The 16225-nt window shown below is 43.5% G+C and overlaps 1 protein-coding gene across 9 annotated transcripts in view; it reads right to left on the bottom strand.

Moving 5' to 3' along the window:
• The window catches only part of Ikbkg (inhibitor of nuclear factor kappa B kinase regulatory subunit gamma), a 65768-nt gene that overhangs the window by 7892 nt on the left and 41651 nt on the right, over positions 1–16225 (bottom strand). For 4 of the 9 annotated variants that reach the window (XM_076918303.1, XM_076918307.1, XM_076918302.1 and 1 more), the window contains 8 exons: positions 11999–12200; positions 10803–11017; positions 9523–9641; positions 7704–7856; positions 6922–6997; positions 3121–3264; positions 2688–2830; positions 187–248 (listed from right to left, as the gene is read on the bottom strand). In XM_076918303.1, the coding sequence (XP_076774418.1) occupies positions 187–248; positions 2688–2830; positions 3121–3264; positions 6922–6997; positions 7704–7856; positions 9523–9641; positions 10803–11017; positions 11999–12200 (1114 nt within the window). Of the gene's footprint in view, positions 1–186; positions 249–2687; positions 2831–3120; positions 3265–6921; positions 6998–7703; positions 7857–9522; positions 9642–10802; positions 11018–11998; positions 12201–15424; positions 15584–16225 lie in introns of those variants that run through there. The other 5 variants (XM_076918306.1, XM_034486409.2, XM_076918305.1 and 2 more) reach the window with 5 other exon arrangements.

The raw sequence follows: 16225 nt of genomic DNA, 5'->3' as shown, positions 1-16225 counted from the left end.
TAGCTGGGAGCCACCTCTACCAGCACATTTTTCCTTTGACCTCAGAGTGGTGCTGGCTACTGATGGCAGTGGTCAACAAGAACTCCCCAAAGCAGAGCAGCAGAGAAGCCAACACTGCTTCCAGGCAACATAACACTCTGCCCTCCCTAACCATCTCCTCCCACCATCTAGCACTTATTCACTCACCTGGAGCAGGGAGTAAAGGGGGCTGGGAAGTCTCTACATGCCGCTTCCTCATATCCTCAATCCTTTTGAAAACAGAAAGCATTCAATCAATGGTAGGGTTTGTTTATGAATAAATACCTTCACTTAGATATAATTCATGTACTATACAATTCACCAATCTAAACTGTATTATTAAGAGGATTTTACTCTATTCAGTATGTCCAATCATCGATATAATTTCAGAATATTTTCATCCTCTCCCAAAGGAAACTTTGTTTTTATTAGGAATTACTCCCTGCACTCCCCTGTATTAGTTTCCTCAGAACCTTGTTAACAAACTACCACACACCTAGTAACTTAAAATAACAGAAATGTGCATGATACAGGCGATTAGGTGCCCTAAATCAATGTGTCAGAGGACTGGGCAGAATTATCATGCCCTCACCCTAGCTGGTAGTAGTTTACAAATTGCTTGGCATTTCTTGGCTTGTAGCTGAATCTCAGAGTTTGCCTTGGCCTTCTTGTGGCTGCCTTCTGTTATCTTAATTTGCTGCTTCTGCAAGTACCACAGTCAATTAATTAACCTAATGTGAACTTATGTTAACTAGCTACATATACAAAGATACTAAACCAAATAAAGTCATATTTTGAGGTTTTACATAGATATATTTGCACTGGTTAGGTTTGTTGTTGTCAATTTGACAAAAGCTGGAGTCATTTAATCAAAGGGAACCTGAATTGAGTAAATATCCCCATTAGACTGGCCTATAGGCAAGCCTTTGGGGCATTTTCGTCATTGATGTGAGAGTACCTAGTTCCCTAGAGAGAGTGCCACCCCTTGAGCAATCACCTAGGTTGTAAAAGAAAGCAAGCCATGGAGAACAAGCCAAGTAGTTATTCCATGGTTTTTACTTCAGTTCCAGTCTCAAGTTCCTGACTCAAGTTCCTGTCCTGACTTCCCTCCATGATTAACTACAACTGTAAGCTGAAATAAACCTTTTCCTCCCCAAGTTGCTTTTGGTCATGGTATCTATCACAGCAATAGCAACCAAGCTAAGACAAACAATGGTACCATATTCTTGCAGAATTGCTGAGAGAGATCCAACCTTGACCATGTTGTTTTGTGGAAGACAATTGATGCTGGTTAACTGAAGCTGAGAAATTAGCTGTGATTGAGAACAACATCACTGAGGTGAAATCTTTTAGAATCTGAAGAGTATATCCTCAGAGTCAGCACACAGAAGAGAGGGCCAAGTAATATGAACAGATCCTGGAAAGCAACTAAAGAAAGGGCTTGCCACCATTTCAGAGATGAGGAGAAGCTATTGATGAAGGTGCATCCTCAGTTGCAGTGGAAACCCTAGCATATTGGATGCCAGTACCATGGGACAACCACCAAGGAGAGCAGCAGCTGTGGAGCAGAACCAGGCTGAGCTTATAAGATGAGCTATGTGCCCTGTAAATGGCAGAGCCAGAGAAGTATAGCTGCCCAAGACCTTTGGAGCCCAGAGAATCATGAGTGGTACCAGACATCAAACACTGCACATTTTACACTGTTTTGCTTTGATTTGACTATGACTGTGCCCTGTCCTGATTATGTCCTGTTCCCTCCATGATTAACTACAACTGTAAGCTGAAATAAATCCTGGGTTTATTTCATAAAGGTTTATGTCCAGGATTATGACTCTTGAAGTAAGAAACTATATAACATTATTTTCTAGGAGTCCAGTTGAGACTCTAGGCTTTTAAGAAACATTGTTTTTTTTTAAAGAGTGATGGAATGTTTTAAAGACTGTGACACTTTTAAATTTATATTTTATATTATAATATTGACATGAATTGGAGGACAAACAAGAAAGGAAAGGTTATGGTTTAATAGTGTTGTGTTTGTATGCCAAGCTGACAAGGGTTAATTGTGTTGGTTGGCTTGTCAACTTCACACAAACTGGAAAGAGAATCTCAATTAAGGAACTATCTACAACAGATTGGCTTGTAGGCAAATTTGTAAGGCATTTTTGATTAGTAATTGCTGTGGGATGGCCCAACCTATGGTAGGTGGTACCACCCCTGGCCAGAGGAGCCTGAGTTGTATAAGAAGGTAAGCTGGGCAAGCCAGAAAGCAGCATTCCCCTTTTAACTATGCGTCACTTTCTGCCTCCAGGTGCCTGCCCTGACTTCCCTCTGTGATGGATTATAAACTGTAAGCTAAAATAAACCCTTTCCTCCCCAGTTGCTATGAGTCATAGTCTTTATCACAGAAACCAAACCAAGACACTATAAAAGCTATGAAACCTCTAGCCTTAGATACATCTCAATACATGCATTTTCTGTTAAGCTTCTAGTTGAAGCAATGGGAAAGGTCATTGTTGGAAGGGCAGAACACAAGGAGAACAGCAGGAGGTACAGGGAACTTAACACCAATGCTAAAAGCCATCAATCTCCTGCAGTTACTACTGGTTGCTGCCTAGTATACACCTTCTCTGTCTATGGCTGTGCTCCTGGCTGCACTCTTAGAGGCCCACCTGGCTGACTCATGGCAGCCAACTTTCAGCTTGTTGAACTCGCGCTGCAGCTGTTCCAACTGCTCCTGCAAAAGCTCTTTCTTCTCCACCAGCTTCTCCCGGGCATGCCTCTCAGCTTGGAAGTCAGCCTTGTAGATATCCGCCTGGCAAATAGAACAGAGGTGTTCACCTACCATCCATCAGCTTCCCACCAAGCATTCTACCATGCCCAGAGGAACAGAGCCCTGTCCTGTCCCCTAGGACCCCCATGATAGTTCATCAGAAACAGACATGAAAGCCTGTGATCCCAAGAGCACCAAGAAGTCAAGGAAAATGCAAAGGGATCAAGAAGACTAAGAAGTCACTACAAAATGACATAAAAAGGTACCCCAAACCCCATTGCCTGGATGGGCAGGTCACTCATGTGGTAGGCAGGCTGGAACAGAGCCCTCACCTGGGCCTTCAAGACTGGCACAGTCTCCATCACAATCTTGTGCTGCTCAGCCTCCTCTTTCAGCTTATCAATCAGTTCCTGTTTGGCTACCAGGGCCTCCTCAGCTTGCTGGAGCTGTTGCCTCAGATCTTCCAGCTGCATGCCCTAGAAAAGGACAAAGGGTGCTGGCAGAGTCTCTTGGCCCACAGTGGGGCCAAGCAACCTCCCTGGCAGACCACTGTTTTAAGAACTAAGTAGGAAAAGCTGGAACAAAGCCAGTCCTTTGGATTTTGGGGGCCAATAACAATGTGTGCAGGGAGAATACTGCATCCTGTGGTGGTGGCCCTACAGTACAGAAGAAATGCTGAGGTCCTTCTTAGGATGCACAAAGATCTTGAGACTGATAAGAACTCTAAAGATATATAAGGTACTGCCTTGTACTGTGCATCATTTCCTTCAGAGAATTCCTGGCTAGCCAGCTGTCCTTTTGACACTTCAAGGACAAGAACCACTCTCCCTCCTGAGGCTTCCCATTCCACAAGGAGTAAGTATTATGCACTAACTCTCCACAGACTGCAAGCCCATCATACACGAGGCAAGGCTATAACCCACGGGTCCTTCCACTCTGCCACTTGGTCAAACACACCTTATACGCATGCACACATGCTCTCAATCAAGAATTCCTTCCAAAAGATTAAACAGATTTTTTTAAAAGATTTTTCTTAATTTGTGTGTGTGCGTGTGTGTGTGTGTGTGTGTACCCACAGAAGTCAGAGATGCTATCAGATCTGCCAAAGCTGGAGTTGCAGGTGGCTGTTAGCCACCCAATGTGAATACTGAGAACAGAACTTAAGTCCTCTGGAAAAAAACAGCAAGTGGTCTTATTCACTGAACAATCTTTCCAATCCCTTAAGCAGCATTTTTGTAACTATATTATAGGTTATAGTTTTAAAAATCTCCTATGGGTACATTATGCTTAACAATGTCCTTCTTAAAATGTGACCACTAACTTTGAGTAACTAGGTATAATTTGTGTTAGCATTCAAGTTCTTTTCTCAATTGACTTCCATTATTATTTAAATTTTAGACAAATAAGAAAAACATAGGGTTTTTTATTTTTAAATTAATATGAGTTAACTCATTTCATGAGGGATTTTTATATATGTAAACATGTTTTGATTGTTTGAGCCCTCCCTTAATGTATTTGCTAGAAATAATAGTGTTCAAGTATTTTTTATCTACTTATACAACATTATTTATAGTCTTTCAAAAGTTGTTCATACACTTTCTGAATTTAGGTGCTAGAGAAGCTCACCTTTTACACAGAGGGTAAAAAAATCATAGTCATAACTGGAGATGATGTTTACATAGAAATGTATCATTATGGCATGGAAACATCCAGTTCTTAGACTAAAATTTTAAATGTATGTTTAGGTAAGGGGTCAAGTTTTAATGACTATTTTACCCCCAAATAACTGCCTATTTTGCTATAATAAAATAAATATATAAAAATATAAAATTTTGTTTAAGCTCTGCAACTTTGAGAATTTTTTTTGCAGTTACTCTCTCTCTCACACACACACACACACACACACATCATGGAGTTTGATTTTGCTCCTCTGCCTTTTCTTCTAGTTCTCTTCATTTTATTAATTGAAAAACAAACAAATTCCCATTTTTGTGAATCCCTCTGACACTTCATCTTGAGTAACTGCACTGTTCTAGAACTGCACAGTTCTTCATGGTAAACAATTTTAAAATTTTTTAATGAGAGGCAGAAATGCCTTTAGAAATCAGGTTCTCTAGTCAGTTGGCTTCCTATTACTCTCTGGAGTTGTTTATTCAATGGTGGGTGGTTTTAGGTTTTAGGGGTTGGTTTTTGTTATTGTTTTGGTTTGGTTTTGGGTTTTGTGGGTTTTGGTTTTGACACTACATAAAGCTGGCTATCCTAGAACTCACTTTGTAGACCAGGCTGACCTCTAACTCACCAAGATCAGCCTGCCTCTTGATTCCAGAATGCTAGGATTAAAGACATGTGCTACCATGCCCAGCACCAATATGTGAGCTTTTGGCAATCTTGTTAAAGTTTTTTTGTATGAGTAATGGATTGTAAAGAATTATCAACAATCCATTCTGAGAAAGAGAAGAAGAGATAATAAACTGTATTCTGTAAAAATGTGACCACTACTGGGTATAGTCACTGATATGGATGTCAGGAAGTGCATGCTGACAAGAGCCTGATATAGCTGTCTCCTTAGAGGTCTGCCAGAGGCTGACACATTCAGAGGCAGATGCTCACAGCTAACCACTGATCTGACCAAGGGTTTCCCAATGGAGAAGTTAGAGAGAATACTGAAGGAGCAGAAAGGGTTGGTAGCCCCACGAGGAGAGCAACAATATCAACCAACCAGAGCTCCCCAGGGTCTAAACCACCAGCCTGGGAGCACATAGGGAGGGACCCATTACTCTATCTGTACATGAAGGGGAGGATGGCCTTGTTGGACATAGGTGGGAGAGGAGATCCTTGGTCCCATGAAGGCTGAACACTGAGCAGGGGGGAATTCGAGGGTGAGGAGGTGGGAGTAGGGGGGTAGGTGGGGGCACATCCTCATAGAAGCATGAGGAGGGGGGATGGAATAGGAGGTTCCTGGGTGGTGAGGGGAATGGAGATAAGGGGATAAAATCTGAAATGTAAATATAATATCCAATAAAAAATAAAATAAAGATAACAATAAAAAATATGACCACTAGAGTGCTGGTCATGGTACCACATACCTGTAAATCTCAGCACATGGAAGATGGAGGCAAAAGAATCAGGAGTTTATAGGGATATGGTTTTAAAATGCCAATCATTTTTCCCCTTAAGACATATGCAGAATAAACAAAAGTCTTTCTTCCCCCTGTCCCCCTCCCAAAAAAAAAAAAGAATCAGGAGTTCAAGGCCAGTCTCAGCCACCTAAGAGTTCAAGGATGGCCTGGACTCTACTGAAAAAGAATAGGCTAGGGAGATTGTTCAGTCAGTAAAGTACTTGTTCGAACCTAAATTCAAGCCCCTGAATCTATGTAAGAAAAAGAGCTGGTCATGTATAGCTCCTAAGAAATAACACCAATAATGTTCTCTGACTTCCACATATGTTTGTGAGTAGATACACATACAAAATTATCACTATACCTGATGAGGATAAACTGATAGGAGTCACCTCAGAAATGTTTCTAGGGGAGGTAAAGAGAGGCTGGAAGGATGGCTCAGCAGTTAAGAACACTTGTTGTCCTTGGAGAGGACCCAGATTCGGTCACAGGCAGCTAACAACATTCATAACTCCAGTTCCAACAGATCCATCATTCTTCTCTATCTTCCACATGTATCAAGCACACACATAGTGCATATATATATATATATATATATATATATATATATATATATATATATATATATATATATGCAGGCAAAATACTTTTTATTTAAATATTAATGAATATAAATTTTTTTTAGAAAAAAGAAATGTTTGTGGACTTCCCAACTCTGAGTCTCAAGGAATGACCATGCAGAACAACATCCCTGCCACAGACCTGAAGGTCCTAGACCCAAATACCCTAGAGATGTCCTGTGGATATGTCCCATCTCCTTATAGTCAATCCAAAAACTGTCATAGTTGCAGTCCCACTGAATATGTCAAACAACTTGAGAGTCCCTTCCAAAAGCTAGATGTGCTATTTCTCAAAGGTCATACTGTTCCCTTTCAGGTCACTGGGGAAGAAAGGAAAAACCTCTCCCTGGACAGTCCAGAAAAACATACTTACTAGCTTATTTTCTCCACTCACCTTGCTGCTCTTAATGTGGCTGTCATAGTCTTGGAAGAGCTGGTGATAGGCTGCCTGCAACTGAGCCAGCTTCCGCCTGTGCAAAAGGAGATATCACTGGAGAATCTGCTTTGTCCCAGTAGAGCCACAACTTGCCTAATACAGCTTCACCTTCTTCCTTCTTGTCCCAATAAAATACCTGAAATGTGGGCTTCCCAGATTACATCTGGGCTCCTGAGGCTATCAACTCTAAGACAAGCTTCACTGACTGCAAGGATTCACTGCAACTAATTTGGCCACTACATAGTTCATATTTTCCTTAAAGCCAACATCTTGGGATGTTTCTAACAAGGGCTAGTGTACAACTCAGGAGTAGAACTTTTGCCTAGTGTGTTTGAGGCCCCATGCTTCATCTCTAGCACCAAAAAGAAAATAAACATAGAGGCAGGGAGATTGTTCTAAATTAAACTCAAAAGGATGCTGAACCAGATACCAATAACAAGTTGAGAGCCTGTACAGGCATTGTGAGCTCAGTCTTTAGGGCCAGCTTGAAGCCACCATGACTACTTGCTTTCCTTACACCAAGAGCATATTTTGTGATGAAAAAGAACCTATGTAGGACACGCAGTAAACATGAATGTGGTTAGAAATATTCCTGTTTACATATAATAGTTGACTCTGTCATTAGCAAGGTAAAGGGAGAAAAATCAGCCCTTCTATACACAACTAGTCCCTACCCAGGACTCTCTAAAAAAACAGGAAGCACTCTGAGATCTCTGGGTACCAACCCTCCAGCCACTTACTTCTCCTCTGAAGCAGCCTGTCGCTCCATTCGCAAGGCAGCCTCCACACTCTGGTTCTGCATACGCAGCTGGTCCACCTGAACACTGTGCTGCTGCTGCAGCACCTCTCGTTCACTCTCCAGCTGTCTGACCTGCTCAGTAACTGCTCGAATCCTGACATGCAAAAATAAATAAATAAATAAAAAGAACACTCTGAGGGGGCTGTGAACTCATTAGCACTGAGCTTAAGGATAGGCAGGAACTACTGTGCAACTTTACAATTTAGCTCAAGTCCCAGACACCCTCATTAGAGGCTCAGGTTCCATACCTAGGTTGTAGAGTCTCATGGAATAAGATATAGCATCAATAGTCTCAGCAGAGAATCCACCTCTCCCTCTATACCCTCACTGTAAAAGCTTATGTTGTCTTACCTCTATCACCCATATCCCCCATATCTTCTGATCCTGGCCTATAGTACCCCAGTTTCCCTTAAACTCTAGTTCCAGTATTACCTCATCACCCTGGTACCTCTCTGTGTGCTCTTTACAAAGGCAATGATGGGCATTTCCATGGGTCTTTGAGGAAGCCACTGGTGGCAGATCACCTTAACTTTGCCAAGGCAGATCTGGACTACTGGGCCTGCTCCTCTTTGGCCTTTTCTCACACTGCCCTTCCCCCACCCACCCACCCACCACCTGTGTTCTCTGAGCCCAAGTCAAACTCTCCTCCCTCCCACAGGACAGGAGCCCCACCCCACTGTCCCACAAACATAATGACTATTGCACTGAGAAGGTCAGGACTACCCTGTTAGCTTCACTAACTATCTGGAGGACAGCAGCAAGCAATATGAGAGGCACAATAGTGCCCATGCCTATAACTCAATGATCCCACGTGGCAACCTAATCCCCTTGGCAAAAAAAGAATGAGTGACAGTCCCAAGACCATTAGTTGACAAAGTCAGCCAAACTCACTTTTCTTCCAGAAGTCAGAAATGTTGGTACATGCCTGGCAGAGGATACCAACGTGAACAACTCCCAACAGAAACATGGAGTTCAAAGGCTCTAATGAGAAGTAGTTCATGAGGGCTCTGTGCTTTTCATGGGGTTGCTGTGGAATGTATCCAGTCTTCTTCACCTAGGACTTTCTGCCTTGGTGAAATCCCACTGCATATCAGTCTGGATAGTGAGCTCTTGAGTGTGGTCTTAGGGGCCCAGCAGTGCTTCCTAAAGAATAAACTGAATCCCAGTTTGATGTTTTGAATGAAAATGGCTCCCATAGGCTTCTAGAGGGTGGTATTATTTAAAAGGATTAGGATAAGTGGCCTTGTTGGAGTAGGTGTTGCCTTGTTAAAAGAAGTGGATCACTGGGGGTAGACTTTGAGGTTTGAGATGCTCAAGCCAGATCCACTGGTTTACTCTCTCTTCCCTGCTGCCTGCCAATCCTGATGAAGAACTCTCAGATACCTCCCTGGCATCATGTCTGTCTGCTTACCATCATGCTTGCCACCATGACAATAATGGACTGAACCTCTGAATGTAAGCCAGCTACAGTGAAATGTTTTCCTTATAAAAGTTGTCACTGTCATGAGATATTTCCACAGCAATGGAAATCCCAACTAAGTACCCAGTAAAGAGTCAGAGATACTCTTTCCAGCAACAGCTAGAACTAGATTCCTGGATACCAGACCAGTCTTCTCACAAGGCAGTCCTGAGGGTCCTGGGGAATTTAAGAAGACTGTCAGTCCTTCCTTTCAGAGAGAGGAATTCCTAGGGGTTCCTACACTTGTCTCATTCAAAACCCTGGAAGGGGACTCCTAAACTAGCCTCCCCTCCCTACTCACCTTCCCTCTAAAGTTTGCCGTTCCTTGGTGGCAGCCTCCAAACGACTCTGGCTCTCCTGGAGTTCCCCCAGCAATGATGTCACCTGAGCTTTCACAGAGGCCTTATCCTCAGCCATCTGCTACAAGAAAAAAGGTCATTTCCTATCAGTACTGCTTTCTCCCATGCTTCCCACTTTTGGCATCCCCAAGACCTGAGAGCTGAACCATCAAGAAGGTTCATCAGATAAAGGTACTTGCCACCAAGGCTGATGACCAGAGTTTGAGCTTTAAAACCCATTATGATAGAAGAGAAACCTGCTATCACAAGCTGTCCTGAGTGAAAACTATGCTCAGCTCAGACAAACTTTAAGGTTAACCAAACTTTAGCATGCCTTCTAACAGCTTAAGATCACATTTGTGTAGTGTACTAAACCCTTTCCTGGTTCCTACTTGCAAATGCTCAGAGCTATTAAAGGAACTGACACTTGATATAGGCTTAGCCTTTGCCATGATTCCTTCCTCTATCACCTCAAAGCCCATGTATTTCCTTTGACCCTAACCCTGTCTCAAAAACCTGAATGCTGCTTCTTTGAAATGGAATCATCAGAAAGGACTCAGACCCCCAGTCTTCAAGTATGGTGAAAGCCCACATTTGATTTGTACAAGCCTGTAAACACACTGGTCTCATCACATTGACAATAATACCCTTTGACATTCACTTGACCTCCTTCCCCTATCTAAATCTTTCATTTTCTATCTGTATCTCAGTCTTTATCATATTTTTTGAAGTCCTGGAAACTAAACTCTAGGCCTCACACATGCAAAGCATACACTCTATTACTGAGCCACACTCTGGCCCCTATTCTCATTTTTAAATTCCCAGTCATTGAGTAGAGAGATTGCTCAGTGGTTAAGAGTACTTGCTACTCTTTATAAGACCAGAGTTTAGTTCCTACCACCACAACTGTCTGGTAGCTTATAGCTACCAGGAATTCCATTTTGAGAAGATCTGAGACTCTCTTCTGGCCTTCAAGGGCACTTATTCACAGACACAAATACACAAACACATAAATAAAAATCAATCTTTAAAAAAGGTAAAATACCCAATCACCTCTGCAGATCACCAGAGCTCAGCTAGCTAATAGTGAGTAAGATGGCTTCTCTTGGTTCTAAGAGTGCTACCAGCAATCAAGCCTGAAAAGGTACTGAGGGACATCCAACAACTTACTTCCTACAGGAATATAAGTGTTGCTATGGTCTTCAAACACAGGTGGGGCAGAAGGGCCTGCCCATCCACTAGCTACCTGTTGGCATTTCTTCAGGTGCTCCAAATCCTTTAAGGCCTGTTCCCTCTGCCTCCGAAGATCAAGCTTCTCCAAGCTCAGTCTCTCCACCAGCTTCTTGGCTTCCTGGAATTTGCACATAAGGAACTCCTTCTCCTCCCGCTGGCTGACCTGGAAATGCAGCAGCTCCTCACAGCGTTCCCTCAGCATCTGATTGCTCTGCCGGATAGCATCTAGGGACAGGGAAGACAGCAAAGGAAATGTGAGTCCTGACAGCCAGGCACCTCTATAATACTAAGTGGCCTTTCTCCAAAAAGTCAAACCAATTCCTAACCAATTCCACTGATGATATGGCCCCAAGTGTCTGCAATGCATCACTAAACACAGATTCTTCACTTGAAGGGATACACCAAAATCAACTTTCTTTTTAAGTCTCATTTATATTCTGGTCAATTGAAGGTATCCCTACCCTGGAGCACTCAGTCCCAGTCCTCCCAGACCTATATCTCTGTCTTCAGGATGGGGGGTAGGGGAACTAAACATGCCTGAAACACTTGGGGAGGTAGGGAAACAGTCCCCAAAGCAAATTTCACTGTGTACTTTCTGGCTGCAACCTGGGAGCCCAGAAGGTGCAAACAGAACAAGCTAGTAGTTCTATGAGTTTCATTCTCTTCAGCTACATATTCAAGAACAGTAAACATCTACCTTACAAAATGAGGGTAACATGAGAAAGAAGGTAGTGCCAGTGCAGAAGACATACTCAAAGATCTCCTCTCACTGGAGCTAGCCACACCCTTCCAAGAGCAGGCCACATTTCATCTTAGGAAACAACCCTCTCTCTCTGAAGGAAAACCATATCACCTCCCACCTAAAAGCTTGCTATGTCCCAAGAAAGAATAAACCTATTCCCATCGATCCCTATAGCCCACTTTTACCCTACCCACCATGGCTTTCTAGCTTGTCCTCCTTCCCCATCCCTTTTCCTTTCTCTGGTGCTGGCTTTAAATCACATTTTTTTCTGCATGTGACTCTTCACAGAGAACCCTACCTGAAACAAAGCAAGGTAACTAAGTTTGAAATGCTGGCTGGTTCTTGGGCACATCATGACCTCATATCCTACCAAGTATGAGTGACAATAAGCTTTGTCCATATATAAGTATGCCAGGACTCTCCTGACTTTTACCTTCATGCCTCCCTCACACTGCAATCTTTACCTCTTAGCTCTTGATTCTCTTCCAGACAGCGCTGGAGGGTCTCAGGAGTACCCTGGTCTGAAGGCAAATGTAGCATTGCAGGCTTCCCCAGAGAAGATTCTTCACCCAGCATGTCCTGGTCCTCTGCTGTGCCACCACTGGGCTGCACCATCTCACTCAGCTGATTCTTCCAGAGGTGCCTGCTCATCCAACAAGACAGTGTCTAGAAGAAAAAGGCAGTAGGAGTGCATAACAAAGAACAGAGTTCTCTCAACCAGCCCTATACTTCCATTTACAGCAAAAGGCTAGACATTTTGTCTGGTGGAACCAAATACAAAGGTGGAGTTTGGGTCTAAGACATAGCAAATATTACCATTACAAAGAGAGAGAATTGTGGAGGGAAAGGGAAGTAAACTGGGAATCCTACCTCCTCCACACACCTTCAAGTAGAAGCAAAGGGTCCTGACCCCTCACCCAGTATAATGGAATGATTGATATAGCCATGTCCTAATCCCTCAACCTATATATGACTTTACTTGGAAAAAATGGTCTTTACAGATGTAGTTAAATTAAGGATCTCAAGCCAGGCATAGTGGTGAATGTCTTTAATCCTAGCACTTGGAAGGCACAGTCAGGCAAATCTCTAGGAATTCAAGGCCAGCTTGCTCTACATAGTAAGAAACTGTCTCACAAAAATCAAGGTTCTCAAAGTAAGATCATTGTGAGTTACACAGGTGGGCCATGACCCCAGTACCAAGTACCCTTCTAAAAGACAGACGAAACAGGACTGGGAATGTAGAGCACTTACCTAGCATGCACAAGACCTATATACACAAGAGACAGAAAAGAGAAAAAAACAGGTGGAAACACAGGAAAACAGACATGAGAAGACAGAAGCTGAGATTAGATTGATATAGCCACAAGCCAAGGAACAAGTGAGCCACCTCCAACTAAAAGACACATGAAGGATACTCTTGTACAACTTGCAGATGGAGCATGACCTTGTTAACCTTCTGGTTTCATTCTCCTGGCCTCCAGACCTGTGAGGTATCAATTTTCTCTTCTTTTAAGCCACTGGGCCTGTGGTCATTTCTTACAGGATTCAAGGAAATGCAAACACTTGGTAAGAGAGACTTCAGGAGACCACATTGTACCTGAGAAGTGTTCACTGGGGATAGAGGAGACTTCTTGTGTCTTAAGTGTGCTAAGAAGTTTGAAAGTGTGAATTGAGGTGTCAGTCTGAGACAAATGACCCCTGATCTGCTTATGCTGGCTTTTAAACCAGATAGAAAATGTGAAGGACAGTGCTAACCTAGAAACCTTCTAAATCCAGCCTCATACTGACAACCAGGAAGAGAACAATTGCAATGCAAGTTTCCAGAAGTGGGCTTCCTGTAACACTGGGAAATCTTGGCTATTTACACTAAAAATGTTGCTACCCATAGGTCCATCTGCCTGAGCTCACACAGCTGGCCCTTCCCTCTTTTTCACCTACTTTCTTCCTTCAGGTTCCAGAAAAGCTTTCTCTCCTCTTGACTCTAGCTCCTTCAAACACTGATCCTGCTCAGGCCCTTTTACTGAGTCCCCACTTCTTCACACTGAGGTACTTTGGGACTTCTTTCCTAACTGCATTCACCCCTGCAGTAATTCCATCTAGTCTCATGGTTTTAACCCAAATCTTAATGTTGATAATATCCCACACAGTTCTCATTCCTGGGTTCCAGATACATATCAAACTACTTGGATGTTTAGAAGTCTTAAAAGAAGTTGGAGAGATGGCTCAGCTATTAGGAGCACTCACTGCTCTTCCAGTTCCCAGCAGTCATGTTGGGCAACTCACAACCTTTTGTACCTCCAGCTCCAGGGGATTAGGAACTCAAGGGGAAAGATCCAGAGGAGACTGTTTCAAAAATATTGAAGTAAGGGAAAGTGAGACAGCTCAGTGAATAAAGGCCCTTGCTATGCAAGCCTGGAGACATGAGAACATGTAAAGGTAGAAAGGAGATAGCTGACTCAATGTTGTCCTCTGACCTCTACACATTCTAGTTATTGCACCTGTGTTCCCTGTACAAATCATGCATCATGCACGCATGTGGGGGGGCTACACACACAAATAGTGAATATTAATTATGTCTCAAGAAAGTTGTTATTGGTTCAGGGATTAAGAGCACTTGCTTTTGTTGCAGAGGTGGCTCACAAACATCTGTAACTCCAATCCAAGGGGATTCTGATCAGAAACCTTCTTCTGACTCCCTTGGGCACTAGGAAAGTATAGCAAAGCACCTATACACATAAAATAACATCTTCTGTAGAAAAAAATAATTGTGATAGAGGATTGTAAGGGGTGTGAATTAAAATTAACTATGATCTAAGAAATGTACATAGAACTTACCATATTACTTCTACTTTGTATATTTTTAAATTTTTCAATAACAAAAGGCTGACAGCACTATCATCTTTCACCTGCATTACTGCAATAATCTCTTTACAGATCATCATGCTTTGCTTTTTCACTGGTCCTTTGCAGTCAATTGACCCCACTGGGGCCAATTACCTCAAAAATAACTCGAACTATTTCTCTCCTCTACCATGAACTCTAGCAGTTTCCATTTCTCCTCGTGCAAAAAAAAAAAAAAATTAAAATAAAGGTCATACAACAGCCTACAAGGTCCTATACCACCTATACTCCTTCCTTCCTTCCTCTCCACTGACTATTCCTCCCTGGCTTTCTCTGCTCCTGCCACTGGTCCTTCCTTTTTCCCAGGAAATGCCAAGACAACACATTCATTCTCAGGTCAGATAAATGGTATGAGGACAGGCAAACAGATTACTACGAATCATTTGCAAAGTGAACTGAGGTGCAGAAGGTAAGATATTAGTTGTGAAGGTACACTTGAAAACTTTTTAAAGCCTTCAAATGCACTCAAGTTTGATAAACAGTCTGGCCTGATGACGCACACCTGTTGCTCCAGCACTGGAAAGGCTGAGGCAGAATCTTGAGTTCGAGGTCTACCTGGCCTACAGTGCAAAAAGTGTTTCAGAAACATTTTGTTGTTTTTTCGAGACAGGGTTTCTCTGTGTAGCCCTGGCTGTCCTGGAACTCACTCTGGAGACCAGGCTGGCCTCGAACTCAGAAATCCGCCTGCCTATGCCTCCCAAGTGCTGGGTCAGAAACATTTTGATCTACACAAAATGTCTCCTAACTAGAGTTCTAGCACTATGAGCCAAACCCTTAGGCGACAGCTGCAGTGAAGGGAAGGACAAATTCAATCCGACTAGCCACCTTAGTAAACCAGGTAGCGAATAAACGTGCCTGAACCGATGCTCTAGAAGCTTGCGGCAGAACAAGATGGGCCTAAAGTAGGGGGAAGGGTGTGGACCACTGAAGTCTCGGAAGCTGCGTAACAGCCACCAATGGACCCCGGTTTTTGGAGAAGAGGACCACACCTGTCAGCAGAGTCGGCCAGAAGTGAAGAGGGCAGAAGCAGCGGAATCCAACAGCTCCGACAGAATCGGAGCTCCTAGAAAGTCCTAGTCAGGCGGTCACCCGTCCCTTCTCTGCAGTGGAAAACCCCACTTCCGGCTTCCGGTGTCGTAAGTGTGGGATCCGGAAGTAAAACACGAGACTCAAAGGCATGGAGATTAAACAGAGAATCAAAACCCCAAAGTGCCATACTCTTCTCCAAAGAAAAGTCTTAGGCCGCCAGCCTGCGCAGCGAAACAGCAGAACGCTCCTCACTGATAAACAATACACACTTATACACAGACTTTTTTTTGAGACAGGGTCCTACGTAGACCAGGCTGGTCTCGAACTCAAAGATCTAGCTGCCTGTTTCCCGTCTGCTGGGATTAAAGTAGTGCGTTACCACGCCCACACTCGCCCCCACCCCATTTTCAAGGCATCGCATCCGCACTAAAACACCCTAGCTTCAGTCTGGTTCTGAAACTGGGCTCTCTGCCGCCAGGCCCCTAACAAGGAAAAAACCTAGAGGAAGCTGCGAAAGTCCAGCCCCAGAAGCAAAACTAGCAACAAGGGAAGGCGTGGCTGCGCTGCTAACGAAAGAGGGGTCATCCGGGAAGGTGTAAAGCCTTGAGGGTCCGGAGGAAAGCTAGGCCATACATTATGGCAGGGGTGATGATGGGGGACACAGGAAAACTGTGTGGAGCTGCACCTCGCGATCACGGGGGAGGGGGCATCAGGGACAGCCAAAAGGCGGGGCTGGCTAAGGATGCGCGCGCAGCTACCTC

This window comes from Arvicanthis niloticus, chromosome X (genome assembly GCF_011762505.2).
Source record: "Arvicanthis niloticus isolate mArvNil1 chromosome X, mArvNil1.pat.X, whole genome shotgun sequence".
In the NCBI taxonomy this organism is placed as follows: domain Eukaryota; kingdom Metazoa; phylum Chordata; class Mammalia; order Rodentia; family Muridae; genus Arvicanthis; species Arvicanthis niloticus.
This window is presented reverse-complemented; position numbering and strand designations above follow the sequence as displayed.